We start from the raw sequence: 24,173 nt of genomic DNA, 5'->3' as shown, positions 1-24,173 counted from the left end.
TGTGAGAGAGCTCAATAATATTTAGGAGCCTTCTAATATTGTTACTCGAACTTCTACCCTTAATGAAACCAGTTTGGTCTTCATCAATGATAGAAGGAAGTATTTTCTCCAACCGTAATGCAAGGATCTTAGAAAGCAATTTAAAATCTACGTTCAGCAGAGATATCGGCCTATATGACCCACAGTGCTCTGGAGATTTTTCTTTTTTTTAAATGAGGGAAATGTTGGCCTCTCTAAGCGATTGTGGCAGTCTTTTTGTCATAAATGAATGATCATACATAGATAACAGGGGATCTATTAACAGATGCTCAAAATCTTTATATATTTCACACACCAGACCGTCCGGACCAGGGGATTTAACCGACTGTAAACTATTTAGAGCTATTAAGGCTTACTCCCTTGAGATGGGGGCATTCAAAGCCATTCTCTGTTCGTCAGATATACTAGGAAGCGTTAAGTGATCAAAGAAATTTACCATACCGTTATATTGTTGGGGTGAATATTCAGTATGATAAAGGTCAGAATAAAACTGCTTAAAGGATTAGTCCACTTTCAAATAAACTTTTCCTGATAATTTACTCACCCCCCTTAAAGAAATTAAGGTTTTTGATGAAAACATTCCAGGATTATTCTCCTTATAGTGGACTTCAATGGCCTCCAAACGGTTGAAGGTCAAAATTACAGTTTCAGTGCAGCTTCAAAGGGCAATAACAGCAGTAGATACCAAATGCAAAATGGAAAAAAAAAAGAGGAAAAAGAAACGCATTCAGGTCACAGTCATTCGTCCATCACAGGCCTATCCACAGGTGGACTGTCAGCTGCCACAGGTCAAACATGCTGACCAATCTCCGCAATAAACTCAGAGACCTCTGTCGGCGAGCTGAGGATCTTAGTGGTATTCCCAATTGTTACTCGCAGCTTAGCTGGATATAACATTGCATAGCGGGCACCTGCAGGCGGCGTTTAACCGAATCAAACTCTCTACGCTTTCGGAGCACTAAAGCGGAGAAATCTTGAAAGAAGGAGATTTTGCAGTTCTCAAACCGCAAGTTTCCATCCATAGACAACTTTCTACTTACCTCAAGAATCCTCTGTCTGTTTCCGAAGTGATGCATACGCACCAGTAGCGGCCTAGGTCTCTCCTTGACACCTGGTCTGGGAGCTAGAGTACGATGAGCCCTTTCGATCTTGATGTAGGCTCCCTCGGTCTGCAGCTGAAGAAACTCTGGGATCCATTTTTGGAGGAAGGCCACCGCATTAGAGCCCTCTGCCCCTTCTAGTAAGCCAACAATACAAATATTTTTTTGCGTCGTCCTGTTTTCCAGATTATCAACGTGCTCAGTAAGCGACGCAACTTGATTTTCAGAGTCGAAATACGAGCCTGCATGCTATCAGCTAATTCCTCCGCTGAAACGATTCTTCGCTCTGCTTCATCCAGTCAAGATTTGCAGTTTTCCAATTCCTGGGAATGAGTATGTATAATCTCAGCTAAGGGATCAAGTTTGACATCAATTGTTTTCGAAATCGTCTCCGTCATGTGTTGAAACGCCTTCGCCATGGCTGGGCTTAGCTCAACCTCATCGCTCTCTTCACCGTCACTTTGTTCCAGCGAAATATCCAACGCGGCCAAGGAAGATTCCTTTTTCGCTGTTTTTTTTTTGGTAGGACGAGGCATTTTCAAAAAAGACTGTGGCCAGAAAGAATCCAAAGACATACTACAACACTGACATAACCAAAGCCACCGAGTTGCGTCCGAATTAACTTACAAAATACAGATAATTAGCTGAGTGGTGCAGGGAGCTAGTGAAAATTGCTGTTACTCCCTGGCCGCCATCTTAGAACCCCCTATTTTTTTTATTTAACGTATTCATAATAAATTTAATTAATTATATTAATATATTTAAATTCATTTGAAGTTTTCTCGCAGCCCCCCTGGAGGATCAGTAGCCGTGTTTTCACTGCCGGGCCAAAGGCGAGCGTGCTAGTGCGTGCCAGGGCCAGTTGCATTTCCACCGTCACTTCCGGGGCTTGATCAGGCCTCGTCGGGGCCAGTAGCCAGGTTTTTTTGGCCTGCCGAATACCTTGGTCAAAAGCAGGCCAAGTGGGGCTTGAGGAGTGGTCATGAACAGTGGCAGAGTTTACCTGAGTCAGGAGACGGTCGACACCACTGCTCAGTTCCCATGTTATTATATCAGCCTACTAGCTAACTACAACATCTGATACATTTTAAACAGTTTTCAGCTCAAAATTCTGATCACCGTATGAGGCAGAAATATACTTATATGCGATGCTAAAGGCTACTTATGCTAATTATTACGATAATAAATACACACGTTTATGGAAAATACCAGAGACTGCTTGAGGAACGTAGACAACTCATATATGATTATAATAATCATGTATTTGATTGGTTTCACTGTACCTTTGTTGATACTGGACTAATGCATAACTCTTGTTTTCTTCTCATGAGCTCCCTCTGTTGCTCTGGCTGAAAGAATAACAGTATACTGTATTGAGACGGAAGAGATCACTCAAACCTCCTCAGATCACTATCATCACATTATTTCGTGGAAAATTAATGGAAATGCTCAGAAATGTGATGTAAACATATATTTTATCAATATTTTTCTAAATGTGTAAGCCTTTGGACTTAAAGGGTTAGTTCACCCAAAAATGAAAATAATGTCATTTATTACTCACCCTCGTGTTGTCCCACACCCGTAAGACCTTCATTCATCTTCGGAACACAAATTAAGATATTTTTTATTAAATCCGATGGCTCAGTGAGGCCTGCATTCACAGCAATGACATTTCCTCTCTCAAGAATCCATAAAGGTACTAAAAACATATTTAAAACAGTTCATGCGAGTTCAGTAGTTAATATTATAAAGTGACAAGAATATTTTTGTGCACCAAAAAAACAAAATAACGTCTTTTCAACAATATAGTGATGGGCCGAAAACACTACTTCGGAGCTTTGCGAATCGAATCAGTGACTCAGAGCGCCAAAGTCACGTGATTTCAGCAGTTTAGCCGTTTGATAGAAGATCCGAGTCACTGATTCGATTCGTAAAGCTCCGAAGCAGTGGCATATTTAAGCATAATAAAAACAGCAGCATAAAATGTCTCTGGCTTTCAGCCCCACCTGCTTAACATTAATAAAACTTTAATACATTAGCTCACATGATTTCTGCCTAAGTCCTGTTCAGTTGCTTTCGATTGGCTGGCTGTAGAGGTGAAGACGACAACTCCCATGATTCCATGCTCATTGCACAGCGTCATCAAGCTTTTGTTTTGAATAAGCGACCTTTAGCGGCGAAAATTACATATTGTGCCTTTAACATAATGTGACTTCTGCAAATTCATATACAAATGATTCAGAATAGAATCGGTAAGATTTTTTATGTTTTTAAAAGAAGTTTTGTCTGCTCACCAAGGCTGCATTTATTTAATTAAAAATACAGTAAAAACAGTAATATTGTGAAATATTATTACAATTTAAAATAACTGTTTTCTGTTTGAATATATTTTATAAAGTAATTTATTCCTGTGATGGCAAAGCTGAATTTTCAGCATCATTACTCCAGTCTTCAGTGTCACATGATCCTTCAGAAATCATTCTAATATGCTGATTTGCTGCTCAAGAAACATTTATGATTATTATCAATGTCAAAAACAGTTGTGTATTTTTTTTTAGGATTCCTTGATGAATAGAAAGTTCAAAAGAATTTATCTGAAATACAAAGCTTTTGTAACATTATACACTACCGTTAAAAAGTTTGGGGTCAGTAAGAATTTTTATTTTTATTTTTTTGAAAAGAAATTAAAGAAATTAACTTTTATTCAGCAAGGATGCATTAAATCGATCAAAAGTGTCAGTAAAGACATTTATAATGTTACAAAAGATTATATTTCAAATAAATGCTGTTCTTTTGAACTTTCTATTCATCAAAGAATCCTGAAAAAAAATATTGTACACAAATATTTTGTACAATTGTACACAATAAATGTTTCTTGAGCAGCAGATCAGCATATTAGAATGATTTCTGAAGGATCATGTGACACTGAAGACTGGAGTAATGATGCTGAAAATTCAGCTTTGATCACAGAAATAAATTACTTTATAAAATATATTCAAACAGAAAACAGTTATTTAAAATTGTAATAATATTTCACAATATTACTGTTTTTACTGTATTTTTAATTAAATAAATGCAGCCTTGGTGAACAGACGAAACTTCTTTTAAAAACATTAAAAATCTTACTGATTCCAAACTTTTGACCGGTAGTGTAGATATACAAATTAGGATAGTCTCTCATAGCTGATAAAACATGAGTAAACCTCCCATTATGGGTCACGTTTATCCAGTTCACGCAAGTATCAGGATCTGAATATGCAAAAAATGTAGATGAGTGCTTGCCAATATCATGATCTGTTTGAACTCGACACAGGCAGATAATTCTCCAGTTTCCGTACTGCTTTGTTCCTAAAACTACAATTACAAGCCTAGTGTAGGTTCCAAACAGCTCCAAGCCACAGTCTACTTGACCGCACACTCCACGGTTTCCACAGTTGGGGAAAACTCTTGCCATGCTGTGCTACGCTTCCAGAAGCGCCAACCAAGAGATGAACAAGTTTCATGCAGGAAGAAGCACGCATTATCGATCGGGTTGCAAATGACGAGCACGAAAATCAGATCCCAGTCAGATACGAGCCGTCTGTCCAGTCACAAGCGAAAAGCCCCAAAAAGCTCGAGCCAAAGAAGATGCACAATGAATCCTCTTATTTTCACCATGTCTATAATTATGAGATTATTCATGAGCATGTAGAACTCGGCACTAAACAAAAACACGCTGCAAAGAAACCTTTGATGTTCTCTAGAGCACAAACACAAATACGCACTGAAGAGTTTGTTACGTCTGTTTTGCCAATATGCTGTTATTGCAGTTTCAACTGAGGGTGCTCTTGCTTTTATTTGAGAGTGTTTAGCACCTTCTAGCACCCCTGTAGAATCAGGCCTGTGCTCTTTCCTCTATATTGGTTTCACAGGAGTAATTGTTATCTCTTTCTCTCTTTCAGGTGCGTGTAAATGTTGTTCAGAATAACCTGGCTTTGCTGATATACTTGATGAGGATGGTGAAGGCTTTAATGGACAATCCCACACTATATTTAGAGAAATATGTGAGTTATTCACACACTACATACTAATAATAACATACACTGTATTTACTTCCCTTGAAAAGTTACCTTTTTTTAAAGAGGTCATTTAGTTTTTTCACACTCCCCCGATCTTTAGAATGAAAGGATTAGTTCACTCTCCAGTGAAAATTACCATAAGCTTTACTCACCCTCAAGCCATTCTATTTGTATATGACTTTCTTCTTTCTGCTGAACACAAACTGAGATATGTTAATAAAAAACGGAACTGGTGTCGCGTCAGTTAAGCTTTTTCCGTAAGTTGAATACAGAAGGCGCAGGACATAGCGTAAGCTTTTTGAACTGCGAATTTTACAGTTTCTTCGTAAGTTGAATACGGAAGGCAGTCTGGCGGAAGCTAGATATTTTACTTAATAACTTAAATATGGATATTTTTTTACACAAACGCATCGCTTTGCTTCAGAAGGCCTTTATTAACCCCCCGGAGCCGTGTGGAGGACGTTTATGATGGATGGTTGTGGATTGAGGCACTTTCTTCAGCTCATACTCATTGATCCCATTCACGGCCATTATAAAGCTTGGATGCGTCAGGATATTTATTAATATATATCCGATTGTGTTCATCAGAAATAAGAAAGTCATATACACCTAGGATGATTTGAGGGTGAGTAAAGCTTGGGGTAATTTTCATTTGACTGTGAACTAATCCTTCAAGACCCTTGATTTGTTTTGCTGAGCCTTTAAGGCTTCCATGTAAACCTGCTTTGTTATGATTGGCTGAATTTTTAGCAAGTAAAACAATGTTATTTTTGGACTAGAAAGGAAATTTTGGGTTCTTAAACTTACTGTATGTTTTCATAATACAAACTGTTTTATCTCAAAAGTTCAAAGCAAATGCTATTTTTCTTAATGTGACTGCTTTAATAGAAATTCCCTTTGTTTTCTGCTCTCATTCAGCTCCATGAGTTGATCCCGGCAGTGGTGACGTGTATTGTCAGTAAGCAGTTATGTTTAAGGCCTGACGTGGACAATCACTGGGCTTTGCGAGACTTTGCTGCTCGGCTGATGGCTCAGAGCTGCAAGACATTCAGCACAACCACCAACAACATCCAGTCACGTATCACAAAGACCTTTACTAAGGTATTGTAGACACTGTCTGCATGCTCACATTTGTCATTGTAGCTGGTGTGTTTACAAACTATTATTTGTTTTATCCAAGTGAAATAAATACACCTGACAAGCAAAAACATAGAAATTAGTTTAAGAAGTTTAAAGTATCCATAATTTCTTATATGACTTTCTCTAATTTTCAGGCATTGTTGGATGATAGGACTCAGTGGACAACTCGTTATGGCTGCATTGCTGGACTTGCTGAACTTGGGCATGACGTGAGTCTCCTTCATTCACTGCTTTGGAAGCACATTTATACTTAATGTATGTCATTTTTCTTCCGGTCTTAGGTGTTAATTGGTCAGTACAGCATCAAAAATATTCTAAAATACCCAATATAGTAAACACTCATTCATCATATTACTGAGCAGCACACATTAAGGCCATCTGTGACCCTATTATGCTATTTTAAAGATTTCTAATTTTGTTTTAGAGGTCTCCTACAATAGGTTTTCATGAACCTCATTTCTATGAAAGATAGCGTTGGTTTTTTCGTATCAATTCCAGCTCGATTCCTTATCCTTTTGAAGTCCATGCAAAGTGGATTTGCAGCGCTGAAAACAGCGTCTTCTAGTCATGTTGACAACATGAACCAAACTCTTCCAGGCTACAACTACAGTGTTTGAGGGCGAGTCAAAGTAGACATTGTTTGTGGAGAGCCAATAAAGACCATAGGCTGGCATTAAGCAAATTTGTTACATTGCTACGTAGGTATGTAACAGAAAGTGAGACTGGAATTGCTGATGACTCGGTTCAGCAGTTCAGAATCAATTCTTTCTTTTAGGAGACAATAACTTTATTTGTCGTGCACTTTGATCTTTGATCACTTTGAAAACTTTGAGACATTTTACATTTATAAACAGCTATATTACACACTCCATGAAATGTAATATTCGAAAAAGCATAATAGGGGCACTTTAACTTTAGTTTACATGTCAAGATTGCAAGATTGTCACTTAATGAATAATGAATTTGCTTACTGTGTTCTGTTTTATATAAGCATTAAGGCATTTGAGGCATGCTGTTTTGTGAATATAGTCCCGGCTGAATGAGTTGTTGTTCCAGTGCCACTGTAGACAACAACCTCTTGTAACATATTGCTTAATTATAAGTTTTTCAGTAAACTATTTTGAATCATCTCAGTGTGCTGATCATTCACTGAGAGTAAACCTTAAGCCTTTTATTTTTCATATAGGTGATAAAGACATTGATCATCCCTCGCCTGTCTGTAGAGGGTGCTCGTATTAAAGCTGTAATGGATGGGCCAGTGGTATCCAACATTGATAAGATTGGAGCTGATCATGTCCAGAGTCTTTTACTTGTAAGTACCTTACAACAACATGGTCAGTAATTTAGATGAGCAGTAGTTCTAGTTCTGGTGCTGCCAAGTTTGTTCATATTATTGTTATTTGGGCAAATAAATGTACATTTTAACCCCTTACACCCTGTAACGAATTAACTCAAAAGGGAAATATTAATAATTAATCATAACTCGTTATAATTAATTATAAATGTTTGAAACAGTTAATCGAATTAACAAAAGCAGAAGATCAGAAGAGAGAGTGTGGTCTGTGTGGGGGCTTTTTAACCTCTACAGCAGTCACACCTTTGAGTTTTGGCTTGACCAATGAGAAAGGTGCAATTTCCAAGCGGGAAATGTTCCTTTGTTTGAAAGTGGACTCATTTGCATGAGGGGAGTAAGCTGGCAGTTTGTGTCCGTTTATACTCTGATAAATATAACAAACATACAATACATTCTGAGAGATGGTGATGTCCACCAAAGTGTGAGTTATTAAATGACAAATATTTTGATATGAAACACCACCTAGATGAACTACATTATCTAGTAGTTCCAAATTTCAGGCATGCATAACACTATACAATATACAAAAGAACAATATACACACAGTAATAATACACAAAATGTAATGGGGAAATGCATGTTCAAGTAAATTAAGTAAATTTGTCAATGAATTAGTGGAAAGGATGCCATTTCTATGGGCCGCATGTCTGATTCTTGTATTGAGCACAATCAATGTCTCAAGTGTCTTTGAAGTGTGAGTGAAGCAGAAGGGTGATAGCTCTCCATGACATTATGGAGTCTGCATGGGTGAAGGGTTGGAAGAGTAACATTTACAATTGTGTGTTTGATCGATTCAGATGCTACAACCCTGTAGGTATTTTTAATGTTTTCACATTTTTGTTATTCATGCTTGACATGATGACTATTAGAAAGTATTTATGAAATGTCATAGAATTAAACATACATTTTTGTCATTCACAATCATGTCATTTGTACCTGAGAAAAAATGAGTGTTATCTCAAAGCAATCAAAAGTTATGACTTTTGGAGCCATGGTCGCCTCCAAAAACCTCTCCAAATAAGTGATCTGAGTGTTGTAAGAACTGCTTGCACTTGTAAACACAACAATAAACCAAAACAATACTTATAATTACGTAAAATAAGTAACAAGTTGTAAAAATTTTGGTGGATGACTGATGATCTTCCAGCGCTGTCTGTCTCAATATTGTGCACACCTGTTCTATGGCGCATGGTAAATGTTAGAACTGTTAATCTGAGCGATCAGTCTAATCCAAGCATTGCAAATTGGTCTCTACACATCATCCTTACCCACTATATCCTAGACTAAGTTTACATTGATTGGACTTCCCAACATTTTCAAATGACATGATGGTTGATTCTATGGTGCTTTTTTTTTTTTTTTTACAAAAACTCTGTACAGTTTAGTGAAACAAATATGCTTCTTGTATTCTGCTAGTATTCTCTTTTCAACGATATATGACACAAGACTATTATATATGATGCTGTTACAGATCACGTTTTGAAGTAAAGCGGTCATTTTTTTCAGAGCATCCCTAATTTAACCTAAAGCAAAGTTAAAAGCAGTTGTTAAGAGGTTGTCATATTTCCTATATTCACTGTAAAGCCAAGGTTCTAAGCTTTAAAATGACACCTATTTTTTGTTGAACAAGCAAGTGGTTATCATTGTAGCCAAGTTTTGCAAGAGAAATAAGCACCTGGTCTGAAAAAGCAAACCTAAAATAAGCAACCCAGTATAAAAAAAATAAATAAAAAAAAACAAGCCCAAAATAAGCGACCCATGGATGCCTGCACAGGGCACCCCTTTAAAAGGGTATTATTTATATTATATTATTTACAAATATAATGTGTATACATTGATGGCTATAAGTTTTATTATTCAATTAATTTTTTACTTTTGCATTAAAAGCATAAAAATGCTAAATCAAATTACTTCAGTTGTCAAAATAGACTGGTAAAAAAAAAAAAAAAAAAAAAAAAAAGTTAGTTTGTGGGTTTATTAATGTAGTCTTTAAAGCATGCCGCTCTGGCATGAATAAGAGCACCATTTTGGTGGAAAAGAGCACAGTTTTACATGCCTCTGGCACCACAGCACTCATTCAAACAGAACAGCGATTGCCAGTGGATTGACAGACAGAGAAACATCATCACACACTAAATAATGATAAAGCGGTCATATGTTTGGTCATATGGGTGCCAACCACAAACAAGACCAAATACACAACTACATTCTTGCAAATAGCCCAAAAAACAGCAACCCGTGACTGCCAAAATCTATAAGCTACTTTGAAAAAACAAGCCGCTTATAATAGGCAGGCTTGGCAAATCTGATATAGGGCTGCTCTGGGTTTAGGTTAGTTAAATTATTCATAAAATTTTTAACATCGGAAGGCAATTATTATTATTATTATTTAGCATATTTTGTGTTTTAATTTATTGTTACTTATTATTTAACAGAGATTTTAAACAATACAGCTTTTTAAAATCAAAAGCTATGGTTTAACATTTGAAAGCAAAGAAATTAAGACATTATTATTAGTATTTTAATTTTACTGTTCTGTAAAAGTATTATTAATAATATTAATAATAATAACATTTAATAATAATAATAATGAATTTTTATTTTACAGTACAATAGTATTGCAATATATTTCTTTATTGATTTGTTTAATTTTTATAGTTTATATTAAAAAATATATATTTTAATACTACAACTAATAAAAAATAATTATTATTTTTATTGTATAATCATATTGAATAGGAAAAAAACAGGATTTCCTTTTATATTCCTATCTTTTTGTTCTTATCTGATAAAAAAGTACTCTCTCTCTCTCTCTCTCTCTCTCTCTCTCTCTCTCTCTCATTCTGTATAGAAACATTGTGCAAGTGTGGTTGCTAAAACTAGGCCGCTACCAGATTTGGTGGATCAATACAAGACAGATTATGGTTATCTGGGCACCATGCTCTGTTCGCATGTGATCAAGGCTCGTGCACAGGCTTCCTTCCAGGCCCAAACTGTTAACAGAACCACACTCACTATCACACAGGTGAGTAAATCTGAAATAAAACTTTTGTCAAGGTGGTCTAAATCATAACCAGTAGTTCTTTTTTTTAAAAATAACTTGTTAAAATCATTCAAATCAAACCTGAATGCTCACTCTGTCACTCTACAGCCACGTCCAACTCTGTCAATGTCTCAGAGTGGATTGTCAGCGTCAGGTGGTTCACGCACACCCAGCATCATTAAAGTACCCAGTTCCCTCACCCTCATGTCCACTCGCCCTGGAACGCCCACTCAGCCGTCACCCCCAGCAACCAAGTATATTGTTATGGCAACAAGTGCAGGGGCTGCATCCACACAGCAGGTACGAGTTTTAAAGGAATTTGTGTCATGGTAGTTGAGCAAAAAAAAAAAGGTGTGCACATCGAAAACCCAAATTGGGCTCTGGTGCAGGACAAGAAATAACAATGAATGAACAAAATAAAAATGTCCGCACACTGAAAATGCAGCTCCAAAAATGTATTTACGAAACAGTGCAACGTTTCGACCATTCAGGACTTCATCAGACACAGTGCTCTTGTGGAGTGAGATGCAACTCTTTATAATAACAGTGATAATAACTAGAAACACTCATATGTGAAAAAAAATAAAAATAATAATAAAGACATATATATCACACCTGCTAAGTACACACTACACTAAGGGTAAGTTCAATTCAATTCAAATTTATTTGTATAGCGCTTTTCACAATACAAATCATTTCAAAGCTGCTTTACAGAAAATGCATGTCAACATTACAATTTAGAGTAATCTGTTATCAGAGGTGACTGTCCAAATTATGTAATTTCAGAAATTTTCATATACAAATAACACAGCTAACAATGTATTAATATAAGGTAGAAACAATGAGCTCTATACAATATACAATGTTAACTATGATTAGGATATATAGGGGGGAAAAAAAGTAATGCAAAATATATTACATTTACTACTATTATAGTGGCAGCACGGTTGCTCACACCTCGTTTTTTTTAGACCAGCATGCCCATAGGTGAACAGATGGGTGCGAGTGCATTTGCTATTTAAACAACGTGGGAGCTGGAGGTGAAAATTATATCTACCTAACGTTGCATTGCGCCGGGTGTATGATAGGGCCCATAGTGTTAAAAGTATGTATCCAAAACCATTCCCTTAGTAATAATTTCTTCTCTAAATTACCTCCTTAAAGGTTTCTGTGTCTTCTCAATGCCTATGTATTGAAGGGCACTAACATTATGATCGACTTGTTTCAAATGTAACTCTATAGCGGTGTTTCCCAACCACTGTGCCACCGCTTTCATGACAGGTTATCAGGTGTGCAGTGGAAAATGATTAAATGATTAAATAAAAAAATAAAAAACAATGAATAAAGTTATATTGCTGTCGGGCAGAAACTTCATATCTCTATATTCATAAATTTGGTTATATTTTATTTTTTAAAAATTAATGCTATTGGTCATCCTTTATGTTTGTATGTGGGTTTGACAAATATTTAACCAATGAAATGCATTTAAAAGAGCTTGTAACTAAACCATTTAACTCCATTAGATCCTCAAACTGTCAGCGAAACCTCATAACTCCACCCCGCCTCGATTGTGAATGAAGTTCCGCGCACAGTTTGGACCATCTCTGCTAGTTTGCAATGCAAGGGTAAATAAAGAACTGATGTTTGAATAAGTACAGCGTTTTCTTTACTCAAGAAACACTATGTCTATAAAGGCTAATGTTTTTTTTATTTGAAGAGCAGAGAAGAGTCTTATTCTGGTATTTGCCAGCTAGTTGTAGCCAATATACTGTTTTAAATGTCCTGTGCATAGCGCTTCATCTTTTATATCATGAGATTTTGGCCAAATGCATTCAACAAGAAAAACAGCTCCCACATAGATACAGTAAACTTTATAATCTGTAAATTGATAAAAACATGCACTGACTGCCTCAGACGCGGATGTTCCAGTGACGGACAAAATGCATATCTATGTCATTCACTGGTCAAACCTCCATTTGAGCTTGATTTTCATAAAATGTTAATATTATAATGACACATGCAAGTGTCTTACCAGGTATAAAGCCACAATACCAACTTTGATGACATGGTGTTTAATTATTCAAAAAATATGAAGTTTCCACCTGACAGCGACGATAGGCCTATGTAATTTTTTTGTTTTTTGTTTTTACCATCACCATCAACATCATATACCTATAGCTATATGACCTTATTGTGTTCCTACCTGACATAAGGTCAAGTTTCACCTTAAATGTGAATACTACTCTTAATAGAATATCCAGTTTTAATATGCCATTTGAAGCAATGCGTGCTTGTGCAATTTTGTTATTTTTTGGTGCTTAGTGGTGTACTGTGGGATTTTTCACATATCAAAACTGTGCCGTGGCAAAAAAAAGGTTAGGAAACACTGTGCTGTTGGACTACCCTTGCCTCCGGTTCTAATATCACTGCAATGCTCACTAATGCAGATACGTAAAGATAAACCACATGAGTAGAAGCGCAGGTAATGGTTACATGTGTAAAAATATTGTGTCCAGTGTGTGGATGACCAAAAGAATTGGCTGCCAATGCCGCTCACTATAGTTCTTCCCTTAAGTGAAGTATTAAAGGAACACTCCACACACTCATTTTCCAACTTCCCTAGAGTTAAACAGTTGAGGTTTACCGTTTTCAAATCCATTCAGCCGATCTCTGGGTCTGGCGGTACCACTTTTAGCATAGCTTAGCATAGTTCATTGAATCTGATTAGACCGTTAGCATCTCGTTAAAAAATGACCAAAGAGTTTCAATATTTTTCCTATTTAAAACTTGACTCTTCTGTAGTTACATCGTGTACTAAGACCGACAGAAAACTAAAAGTTGCAATTTTCTAGGCCGATATGGCTAGGAACTATACTCTCATTCCGGCGTAATAATCAAGGAACTCTGCTGCCGTACCATGGGTGCAGCAGGCGCAATGATATTACGCAGCGTGTCTCACAAATGTCTCCATGGTTGCAAGGCACGCTCCCTGTGCAAGCACGGGGTCACAGGCGCTGCGTAATATCATTGCGCCTGCTGCAGCCATGGTACGGCAGCAAAGTTCCTTGATTATTACGCCGGAATGAGAGTATAGTTCCTAGCCATATCGGCCTAGAAAATTACAACTTTTTATTTTCCGTCGGTCTTAGTACACGATGTAACTACAGAAGAGTTAAGTTTTAAATAGGAAAAATATTGAAACTCTTTTTTTCATTTTTTAATGAGATGCTAACGGTCTAATCAGATTCAATGAACTATGCTAAAAGTGGTACCGCCAGACCCGGAGATCGGCTGAATGGATTCGAAAACGGTAAACCTCAACTGTTTAACTCTAGGGGAGTTGGAAAATGATGACTATTTTCAAAAATAGTGGAGTGTTCCTTTAAGATCCTTGTGAATTTTAGACAAAGTATAATAGGTGTAATAGGACAATTAATTTTCAAAAGGGAATTCATTGTAATTAACTTACAATGAATACATGTTTTAAGATTAGTTCATGAAAAACACGTTCATCTAATTGTATGCAAATTTACGTTTCATAGTCTGACACTCATTGAAGTACAACACCACTTTTATCTGCAGGATGCACTACTACAGTGTACTATCCGGTTTAGCCTCTCCGCTTTAGATTTTTTTAATTGTTGTAGACTTTACAGTGCATGCATAATTATTATGCAAGTCGAAATTTTGACCATATTTTTTTCTAAGCACATTTTGCCAATTCCAAACCATATTAATCTTAATAACCACTATTAATTTTGTATGTACAATTGTTAAGGAAGGCTGGAAGTGAAAAACGCCTGATATTCAGGTGCGCATAATTATTAAGCAGGTTTTTTTTTTTACTGGTAAAATGAGCCCAAAAACAGATTTAACTAGCACTGAAAAGTCAAAAATTATTATATGCCCATGAGAAGGATGCAATACTAATGTGATTCTAGAAATTGCAAAATTAAGGCATGACCAATGGACAACAAAACACTCATTGGTTCAGCAGGGTCATACAAAAACAGGCCAAGAAGAAAAGACACGTTAACTGCAAAAATAAATAAATAAATAAATAAATAAACTTGAAAATTAAACTTATTAATATTAGGAATTAAGGTGATGAATTATGTGTGAGAACATCAGGAACCCTTTAGTCTCCAGTGCCACCATTTTCCAGAACTGCAACCTACCTGGAGTCTCCAGAAGTACAAGGTGTCAGGATCTCAGAGACTTTGCTAAAGTAAAGAATACCACCACTTAATAATAATCACAAGCTGAAGTGTTGTGAAATACATGAAGACTGATTTTTTTTTTTTTTTTTTTTTTTTTTTTTTAATAAAAGAAAGGCTTTATAGGTTGAGAGTGACTCTTGAGGTATCAGCACCAGTTCAAGTCAGACAACAGCGACCATGGTTAGGGAGTTATGCTGTGAGCTGCAACTTACAATTAGCAAGACAGACCTTTCAGGGTAAGAGATGGACTAAAAATGTGGCAAAAAAAAAAAAAAAAACTTACTGCCAGATTCTGGAAGATAAATTCTCCAAATAGTGGTACAAGAGGATGTGTTGCTGGTCCTTCAAGAGTCACTCTCAACCTATCTCAGGGTTTCCGCGGGGCATTAAAAAGCTTTAAAAGTCATTAAATGGATTTTGCGAAAATTAAGGCATTAAAAGTCATTAAATTGTATTCCTACAGGCATGAATTTTTTTAGATAGTTTTAAAGAAAAATAATACTACCGGTTTATTTTGAATATAGCCTTCATAATTAATAACTTTAATTTGCTGTCGTAAAATATGAACATTGGTGTGATACACACGCGGAACCAGTTTGGTAATTGCCTCCGGGCCGGTGCAAAATTGCCGTAACGTTGTTTTGGACAGCGGTCCGAGTAGACTCTCCAGTACTGTCGCACAAGCACGAGATCTTGCTTTCCTGCCGCAGGAAAGCAAGATCATTTATACATTTATCTGCGTCTGCTCTGTTCATTTATTAAATTTAGTGCAAGTGGCGATCAATAGTGGATAAAAAGAGGTTATATAATGTATAATGTACTGACGGATACAGGAGAAATTGAAACAAATGAGCGCAGCACACATAAGAAACTCGGTTAAATACTGCGGTAAAAAGTGAAAATGTGGAGTTTTTATATTTATAACACATGATACAATTAAGCAACATCACATGACCAAGAGTGCTCTCTTCCTGAATACCATCACGAATGTAAACGTGACACTGATTTCATACAACAGTTACACATAAACAAGTAGCCTAGTTAATATTAAGTCACTTACATTTTAGAAGGAATGTTGACTGTTTTTGTTCTGTTTCAGCAGCGAAAATAGTTCCAAATAAACATCACTGCAGAACCATAGCGCATCTCACAGCAACACTCAACCGTGTTTTCTTTACTGTGTTTTTGAGTAATTCAGCGTTTTGAACGAATCGGTTGAGTCACTTATTCAGTGACCCATTTATAGGGTGCTTCTCAATATAACTCCTCCTTTCCTTGCTCCTCCGTCCTCCATCCTATGACCCGGAAACTGATCAAGCTCAGCCATCTTGTAGGACATCTCAGTTCTCTAACTGAACCGTGAGGAGGCGAGGAACGAGGAGTGAGGAAGCTTCCTGAGGAGTCATGAGCGAGGATACACAGGTGTATCCTTTGCGGAAGTCTTTCTCGTCGAGAAACCTGACGCACGTACACATTCTCCTCCCCTGTCACATCTGTCAACAATAATTTAAATGTATTCTTTACTTTTGCAGTTTAAATAAACTTTACATCTTACATATTTCAACCGGAGCATCTTGCGTTATTAATATTTATTATACATTTTTTAAATAACCAAACTTTAACAACATGAGGGCAGATCCCTCGACGCTCAGGTGAACAAGAACATTCCAATATACAAATAACATTTCCTTTGATTCCTCCGTCCTCGTTTTCTTTCCTTGCATCCTCCCCTTACATCCTACGGGGGTGGAGCTGAGACGCGAGGACAGGAAGCGAGGAAAGGAAACGAAGATGCGCAAATAAGAAATGAGAAGCACCCATAAACAGCTGCCTCATTCTTGAATGAATCAGCCGTTTGAACGAATCATTTGAATGAATGACTCACTTATTAAGATGGTCACTTTCCGCCACCTACTGGCGGTTTATTTGTATTTTCAAAAAAATATTTTTGATGCTGGGGGGGCACTTATAAAGGTAAAAAACATTTTTGGATAAATATCACAAAAATGCAGATTTAAATATGTCAAAGCTGCAATATTCTGAAAGAATATTCAGAATAAAGAATATTCTGAATGAAAGAATATTGCTTCAGAATAAATTTATATTTACACCACACAAAAATCCTATTTTTTTTTCCGGACAAGCAACTTTTTTAATGTCAAGCGCTGCATGTAGTCTTTATGGGCCACGTTTCAGTCACCATTTCATGCTGTCTGACAACAAAAAGAAAAATAAATAGATGAAATAGTTTTATTGGGATTTTGGCTGTATTAAAATACATTATGTGAGCACAAAGAGTAGCAGCAGAGGAGCAAACAAATCTAAAGGGCTGACACTTGGCAGAATGCGAATGCAACTTAATGACATAATGAATATTTTAATTGCCATATGACGTCATCTAACGAATATATATATATATATATATATATATATATATATATATATATATATACAGTGGGTACAGAAAGTATTCAGACCCCCTTAAATTTTTCACTCTTTGTTATATTGCAGCCATTTGCTAAAATCATTTAAGTTCATTTTTTTTCTTCATTAATGTACACACAGCACCCCATATTGACAGAAAAACACAGAATTGTTGACATTTTTGCAGATTTATTAAAAAAGAAAAACTGAAATATCACATGGTCCTAAGTATTCAGACCCTTTGCTCAGTATTTAGTAAAAGCACCCTTTTGATCTAATACAGCCATGAGTCTTTTTGGGAAAGATGCAACAAGTTTTTCACACCTGGATTTGGGGATCCTCTGCCATTCCTCCTTGCAGATCCTCTCCAGTTCTGTCAGGTTGGATGGTAAACGTTGGTGGACAGCCATTTTTAGGTCTCTCCAGAGATGCTCAATTGGGTTTAAGTCAGGGCTCTGGCTGGGCCATTCAAGAACAGTCACGGAGTTGTTGTGAAGCCACTCCTTCGTTATTTTAGCTGTGTGCTTAGGGTCATTGTCTTGTTGGAAGGTAAACCTTCGGCCCAGTCTGAGGTCCTGAGCACTCTGGAGAAGGTTTTCGTCCAGGATATCCCTGTACTTGGCCGCATTCATCTTTCCCTCGATTGCAACCAGTCGTCCTGTCCCTGCAGCTGAAAAACACCCCCACAGCATGATGCTGCCACCACCATGCTTCACTGTTGGGACTGTATTGGACAGGTGATGAGCAGTGCCTGGTTTTCTCCACACATACCGCTTAGAATTAAGGCCAAAAAGTTCTATCTTGGTCTCATCAGACCAGAGAATCTTATTTCTCACCATCTTAGCAAACTCCATGCGGGCTTTCATGTGTCTTGCACTGAGGAGAGGCTTCCGTCGGGCCACTCTACCATAAGGCCCCGACTGGTGGAGGGCTGCAGTGATGGTTGACTTTCTACAACTTTCTCCCATCTTCTGACTACATCTCTGGAGCTCAGCCACAGTGATCTTTGGGTTCTTCTTTACCTCTCTCACCAAGGCTCTTCTCCCCCGATAGCTCAGTTTGGCCGGACAGCCAGCTCTAGGAAGGGTTCTGGTCGTCCCAAACGTCTTCCATTTAAGGATTATGGAGGCCACTGTGCTCTTAGGAACCTTAAGTGCAGCAGAAACTTTTTTGTAACCTTGGCCAGATCTGTGCCTTGCCACAATTCTGTCTCTGAGCTCTTCAGGCAGTTCCTTTGATCTCATGATTCTCATTTGCTCTGACATGCACTGTGAGCTGTAAGGTCTTATATAGACAGGTGTGTGGCTTTCCTAATCAAGTCCAATCAGTATAATCAAACACAGCTGGACTCAAATGAAGGTGTAGAACCATCTCAAGGATGATCAGAAGAAATGGAGTTAAATATATGAGTGTCACAGCAAAGGGTCTGAATACTTAGGACCATGTGATATTTCAGTTTTTCTTTTTTAATAAATCTGCAAAAATGTCCACAATTCTGTGTTTTTCTGTCAATATAGGGTGCTGTGTGTATATTAATGAGGAAAAAAAATGAACTTAAATGATTTTAGCAAATGGCTGCAATATAACAAAGAGTGAAAAATTTAAGGGGGTCTGAATACTTTCCGTACCCACTGTATATGGCATTAAAAATGTAAAAATAGGCATTAAAAAGCATTAAATTAGATTTGATGAAACCTGCAGAAACCCTGTATCTGTCTATAAAGTCTATTAAAAAACAGTCTTCATGTATTTCACCACACTTCAGCTTGTGATTCTTATTGAGTGGGTATCATATTTCACGATTCTTTACCTTAGCAAAGTCTCTGAGATCCTGACACCTTGTACTTCTGGAGACTCCAGGTAGGTTGCAGTTCTGGAAAATGGTGGCACTAGAGACTAAGAGTTCCTGATGGTCTCACCTAATTCTTCACCTTAATTCCTAATTTAAAAAAAAAAAAAAATTGTTTGCAGTTAATGTGTGTCTTTTCTTCTTGGCCTGTTTTTGTATTACCCTGCTAAACTAACGAAATTAGTAATTAGGTAATTATATTATCTAAATTTGATCAAAAACCATGTATTTTAACCAATTTATTTTTAATGACTATTAAGCACATTTTTCTGAACATTTTTCATTATTGTAATGTGAGAAAAATCATATTCTTATTACTCTCATACAGATGTTAGAAAAGTAATAACTAAGAAAAAATCCATAAATTTACATTGAAAGTGGGACTCAAGCCATATGTAGTGTCTAGAATGTCATAAGGGCTTTTCACAATTGAAATAGTTAACCCTGGGTCATTCTAAAACCCGGGTAAATGAGATCCTGGGTTATCTTGTTTCACGTTTCACACTGCTCATAATTTACCCAGGGTTAACAATTAATCCTGGGTATTCATAAGCTTATGTTTCACATTGTACATTCCTAAACCCTGGGTAACGGTTAACGGTCTTTGCATATTTGCGGTGTCAGTGTCATTGATTGGATAAACGCAGCACATAACCTGTTTACCAAGCTCTAGCATTGCACATCCTCGTATTGCTGACTGTACTATCGAGTTAATACTGAATGGACATTTTGGATTATAATAATAAGAATGAAATGGTCTCTTCTTCACTGAAATTGTTGTGTTTTCTGTAAGCATTTGACATTTTTCCTCTCAAACGATGAATTTACTGTTTATATACAATGCGTGGTGTTTCCGTGACCGTTCAAAGCAGGCAAATATGAGTATGCGATTGTCTGTTGCTAAGTGTCTAACTGTAACTTTGTAACACTGCATCGTTTCACACTGTACAAGTTTACAGTGCAAAAGCAGTGCTAACCCTGCTCCGGAGTAGGGTTTCATAACCCCGGGTAAAAAGCGGTGCTAACACCGCTTCTAAATTACAAGTATGAAACATTCCTTTACCTGGGGTTAAAAGCGGTGTTTAGAACGACGATAACTTGGGGATAAGCGCAGTGTTAAAAGCCCTATAGAGACTTGGAGTTGAGTTTGAATTGACCAGTAAGCAACCACCCAGCAACTACACTTAGCAACACCTTAGAAATGACAATGCAATGCTCTAAAACCACCCACAACATTTTTGTACCATTTACATACTATTGTGGCAGTGAGTTTTGCAAATGGAAGTGCAATTTACAATTTCTTCAGAAAATGTCAAATTCTAGTCTCTAATCTATATATCTGTTGTAATTGTAGACGTAAACTTTTTCTCCAGGTAATCACTCTCAGCTCCTCCCAGTCTGGATCTCCTGTCACAAGTACAGTCCCCAGCACCCCCACATCTTTACAACCACTCGTTAAACTGGAGTCTGGAAACACAGGTGCTGTGGGTGGCTCACGCCCTCTCCAGAAATACATTGTGGTGTCTTTGCCTTCATCCTCTTCCTCACTGGAGAACAAGGGCTCAAGTGTCCTTCCCTCCTCTACCTCACCCATCAGCATGGAGTCTACTGTCAAGCTAGAACGTTCAGAATCACCTGCCGCAAACACACAATCGCCACACTGAAACTTATTCCACCAAGATACAGAAGAACAATAAATGTAGCTTGAGACTCATCATAGTGCTTACTGAGCACTTTTGGACAAACTGACACGTGCTTACAATTAGAAAAGCGAGCAAATAGCTATGCACACTTGGAACATAAGACTCACACACTGTGTACATACGATATATATACGTCAAAACATTAACAGTGAATAATGTATACACACAAATACATGTCTGATTACTGTATGTACATTTAAACACAAACGTAATTGCTTACATAACTCCCATTGTGGCTACCAGCATAGAGAAGCTGTAACAGTGATAAGCACACACACATGGCAGAAAAATACAGGATGGAACTTGATTGTCATTTGAGATAAAAAGGTGTGTGTGAAGAAAGCACAAGACTTCTGGATTTTTGACTTCTGTGTTTGACCTCACAGCTTTAGCAATGTTTCATTAATAAACGTGAAGATATGGTTGTATTTATAATGGGAGAAGGAATGATAGATGTGCATTTTGTGTCTAGAAAACAAACAAGCAAACAAAATGAGACAGTGGGTCCATCACTTGTCTATTCTACATGTGTATAATTGAGCATGTGTGCTTGACCGAAAACTGGGCATTTATAGGGTTTAATGAACAATTTAATTGATTTACTATTTCATGTTCATTTTTTATCTTCTATAATAAAGATGGGTTTTAAATGTGGTTGTAATTTTCATTTCTTTATAAGACTTTACTGTAGTGCTTGTGTAGAAACCTTTAGTGGATTTCAAATGGAAGGAAACATATTGTCAGGATCAAGTTGAAATTTTATATAGATGTGACACTCAATAGGGCCCACAAAAGCAAACAAAAAATAAATCTATCACACAAGACAAGTAGTAGTAAATTCATAATTCTTTATTGAACGGGACAATAAAATTCAGAACATCAACCCTGAGCCAAGTCAGCTGACGGGGGCAGCAATTTCTCAGATAGTCCAACCTGAAGAAAAAAAAAAAAAAGAACTGAGCTACTTATACAGGGGACACATAGGCCCGTTTTCACAGACAGGGCTTAGCCTAAGCCAGGATTAAGCCTTAGTTCAATTAGGATATTTAAGTATCTTTTATAAACGTACCCTAGAAAAAAACATTACTCGTGTGCATCTTGAGACAAAACAATGGCACTGACATATTTTAAGATCTGTCAATGTAGGTTGTTTTCAGTTAAAACAGCTCAAACATGCATTTTAGTCTAGGACTAGCTTAAGCCTTGTCTGTGAAACCGGGGGTTAATTGCATACTGTAAGACCACAGCTAACTCACCCCATAAGCCCCTCAAGTAATACAGGATTAGGTGATACTTGTTCATAATTTGTAATCACACAAACCAACCCACAAAAACCCATAAACCAGCTCTATTAAGTTTTACTCCCAGTTCTCCACCAACAACGGTGGGAAGCTACCCCAGCTGCCTAACCAAGGGTGAAAAACCCTTAAATTATTAAACAGAAGCAGTGAAAGGGACTTCCGGGCAAGATGGCGTGTTGAACAGTCGCTCGCATTAGAGACGAAAGCAAAATTATCCCAAATCTTGATTATCCGCTTGTAAAGATACTCCAAATAATTGAAAAAGTATGATCAAACCGGCCAGACTGATAATAAAAGAGGGGGATAGTGAAAAGAAGCAAGCTGTGATAGCACTAAGATCCTCGAGCAATCTGCCGACCGTGACTACGATATGGAGGTTAGCACAATCAGTAAAAGAAAAGACTCCACGCCAACAACTCCGAGCAAGATTCCAGCCAGGAAAAAGAGCAAAACTGCACTAAAGGAAAATGAGGTCTCTAACCTGACCATATTGGAAGCCATTCAGAGTTTGGAAAAGAACTTTAATGAGCAACTGGCACAACTTCGAGAGCAGGCTAAACAGAGTACCAGCATGATTGCTAGCTTAACTAAAGCCGTGCAGTTCAATGTCGAAGAAGTTAAGGAATGCAATGGGAAGGTCATTGAGCTAGAAAAGTGTAACAAACGTCTGTGCAAAGAAAATCAAGAGCTTAAAGAGAGAATCAGGGATCAGGAGAGATACAAGATGCGATGGTGTCTGAAACTAAATGGTTTATGGGAAAGAAAGGACAAGAACATTAGAGCAGACGTTATACAACTGTTCAGTGAGATCGCCCCTGACATGGATCAGTGACAGCTCGAAGATTGACATTGTGCACAGAGTCGGCCAAAAAGAAGATAACAGAAGTAGACAAATAGTTGTCTTATTTGTCCCAAGGCTTGTCAAGGAGGAGTTATGGCGTTGCTGCAAGGATTCCCCAGTGTGCAGAGAGAAGGCTTCCGCCTCGCCAAGATGCTACCACTAGAGAGGCAAGGAAAAAACTGTGGCCGCAGATTGAACAGTCTCGTCGGGATGGAAAGCGTGCTTACTACCACGAACCAAAAGGAGTGTTAAGAAGACATGGGACTATTTTTGTATTTGCTAATCAGCGTAAATAAGCTTTGAACTAATTTCTTACTGTTTTTTTTTTTTTTTTTTTTTACTTTTTCGTTTCTTCGTTTTATAATATCTCATTATCTTCAGCAATGTTCAATTTCAAGGTCTCATTTGCTTCGTTAAACGTGAGGGGTCTAAAATATTTGGTATAAAAAAAAAAAATTAAAAAAAAAACATTATTTTGTAAAGGGCGAAAACCACGTCAGCTATTACAGGAAACTCATTCTTCCGAAGTGGTTGTTAAAGAGTTAGTTCACTCAAAAATGAAATTTCTGTCATTAAGTACTCACCCTCATGTCGTTCCACACCCATAAGACCTTCGTTTATCTTATTAAGATTTTTTTATGAAATCCAAGGGTGTCTGATCCACACATAGGCAGCAACGTCATTGCACCTTTTGACGTCCAGAAAGGTAGTTGAAAACATGGTTAAAATAGTCAACGTGACTACAGTGCTTCAACCTTAATCTTATGATACTTTTTGAGCACAAAAAGTATTCTTGTCGCTTCATAACATTACGGTTGAACCACTGTAGTCACGTTGACTATTATGTTTTTAACTACCTTTCTGGACGTCAAAAGGTGCAATGATGTTGCTGCCTATGTGTGGATCAGATACCCTTGGATTTCATCAAAAATATCTTAATTTGTGTTCCAAAGATAAACGGTCTTATGGGTGTGAAACGACATGAGGGTGAGTACTTAATAACAGAAATTTCATTTTTGGGTGAACTAACTCTTTAAGTTCTGGTCTAACCAATGGTTTGATCAAATACTGTTTAGTCATGGGACCAATAAGTCTGCTGGT

The 24,173-nt window shown here is 37.2% G+C and overlaps 1 protein-coding gene across 5 annotated transcripts in view; it reads left to right on the top strand.

Moving 5' to 3' along the window:
- Positions 1-21,584, top strand: part of taf6 (TAF6 RNA polymerase II, TATA box binding protein (TBP)-associated factor) — a 75,999-nt gene extending 54,415 nt beyond the window's left edge. For 3 of the 5 annotated variants that reach the window (XM_051893802.1, XM_051893801.1, XM_051893800.1), the window contains exons 9-15: positions 5,081-5,182; positions 6,116-6,298; positions 6,472-6,546; positions 7,524-7,649; positions 10,543-10,716; positions 10,843-11,034; positions 20,601-21,584. In XM_051893802.1, the coding sequence (XP_051749762.1) occupies positions 5,081-5,182; positions 6,116-6,298; positions 6,472-6,546; positions 7,524-7,649; positions 10,543-10,716; positions 10,843-11,034; positions 20,601-20,891 (1,143 nt within the window). In that variant the 3' untranslated portion in view covers positions 20,892-21,584. Of the gene's footprint in view, positions 1-5,080; positions 5,183-6,115; positions 6,299-6,471; positions 6,547-7,523; positions 7,650-10,542; positions 10,717-10,842; positions 11,035-20,581 lie in introns of all 5 variants that reach the window. The other 2 variants (XM_051893803.1, XM_051893804.1) reach the window with 2 other exon arrangements.
- Positions 21,585-24,173: the final 2,589 nt, after the last annotated feature.

The sequence above is a fragment of the Ctenopharyngodon idella genome, chromosome 5 (assembly GCF_019924925.1).
Source record: "Ctenopharyngodon idella isolate HZGC_01 chromosome 5, HZGC01, whole genome shotgun sequence".
NCBI lineage: Eukaryota > Metazoa > Chordata > Actinopteri > Cypriniformes > Xenocyprididae > Ctenopharyngodon > Ctenopharyngodon idella.
This window is presented reverse-complemented; position numbering and strand designations above follow the sequence as displayed.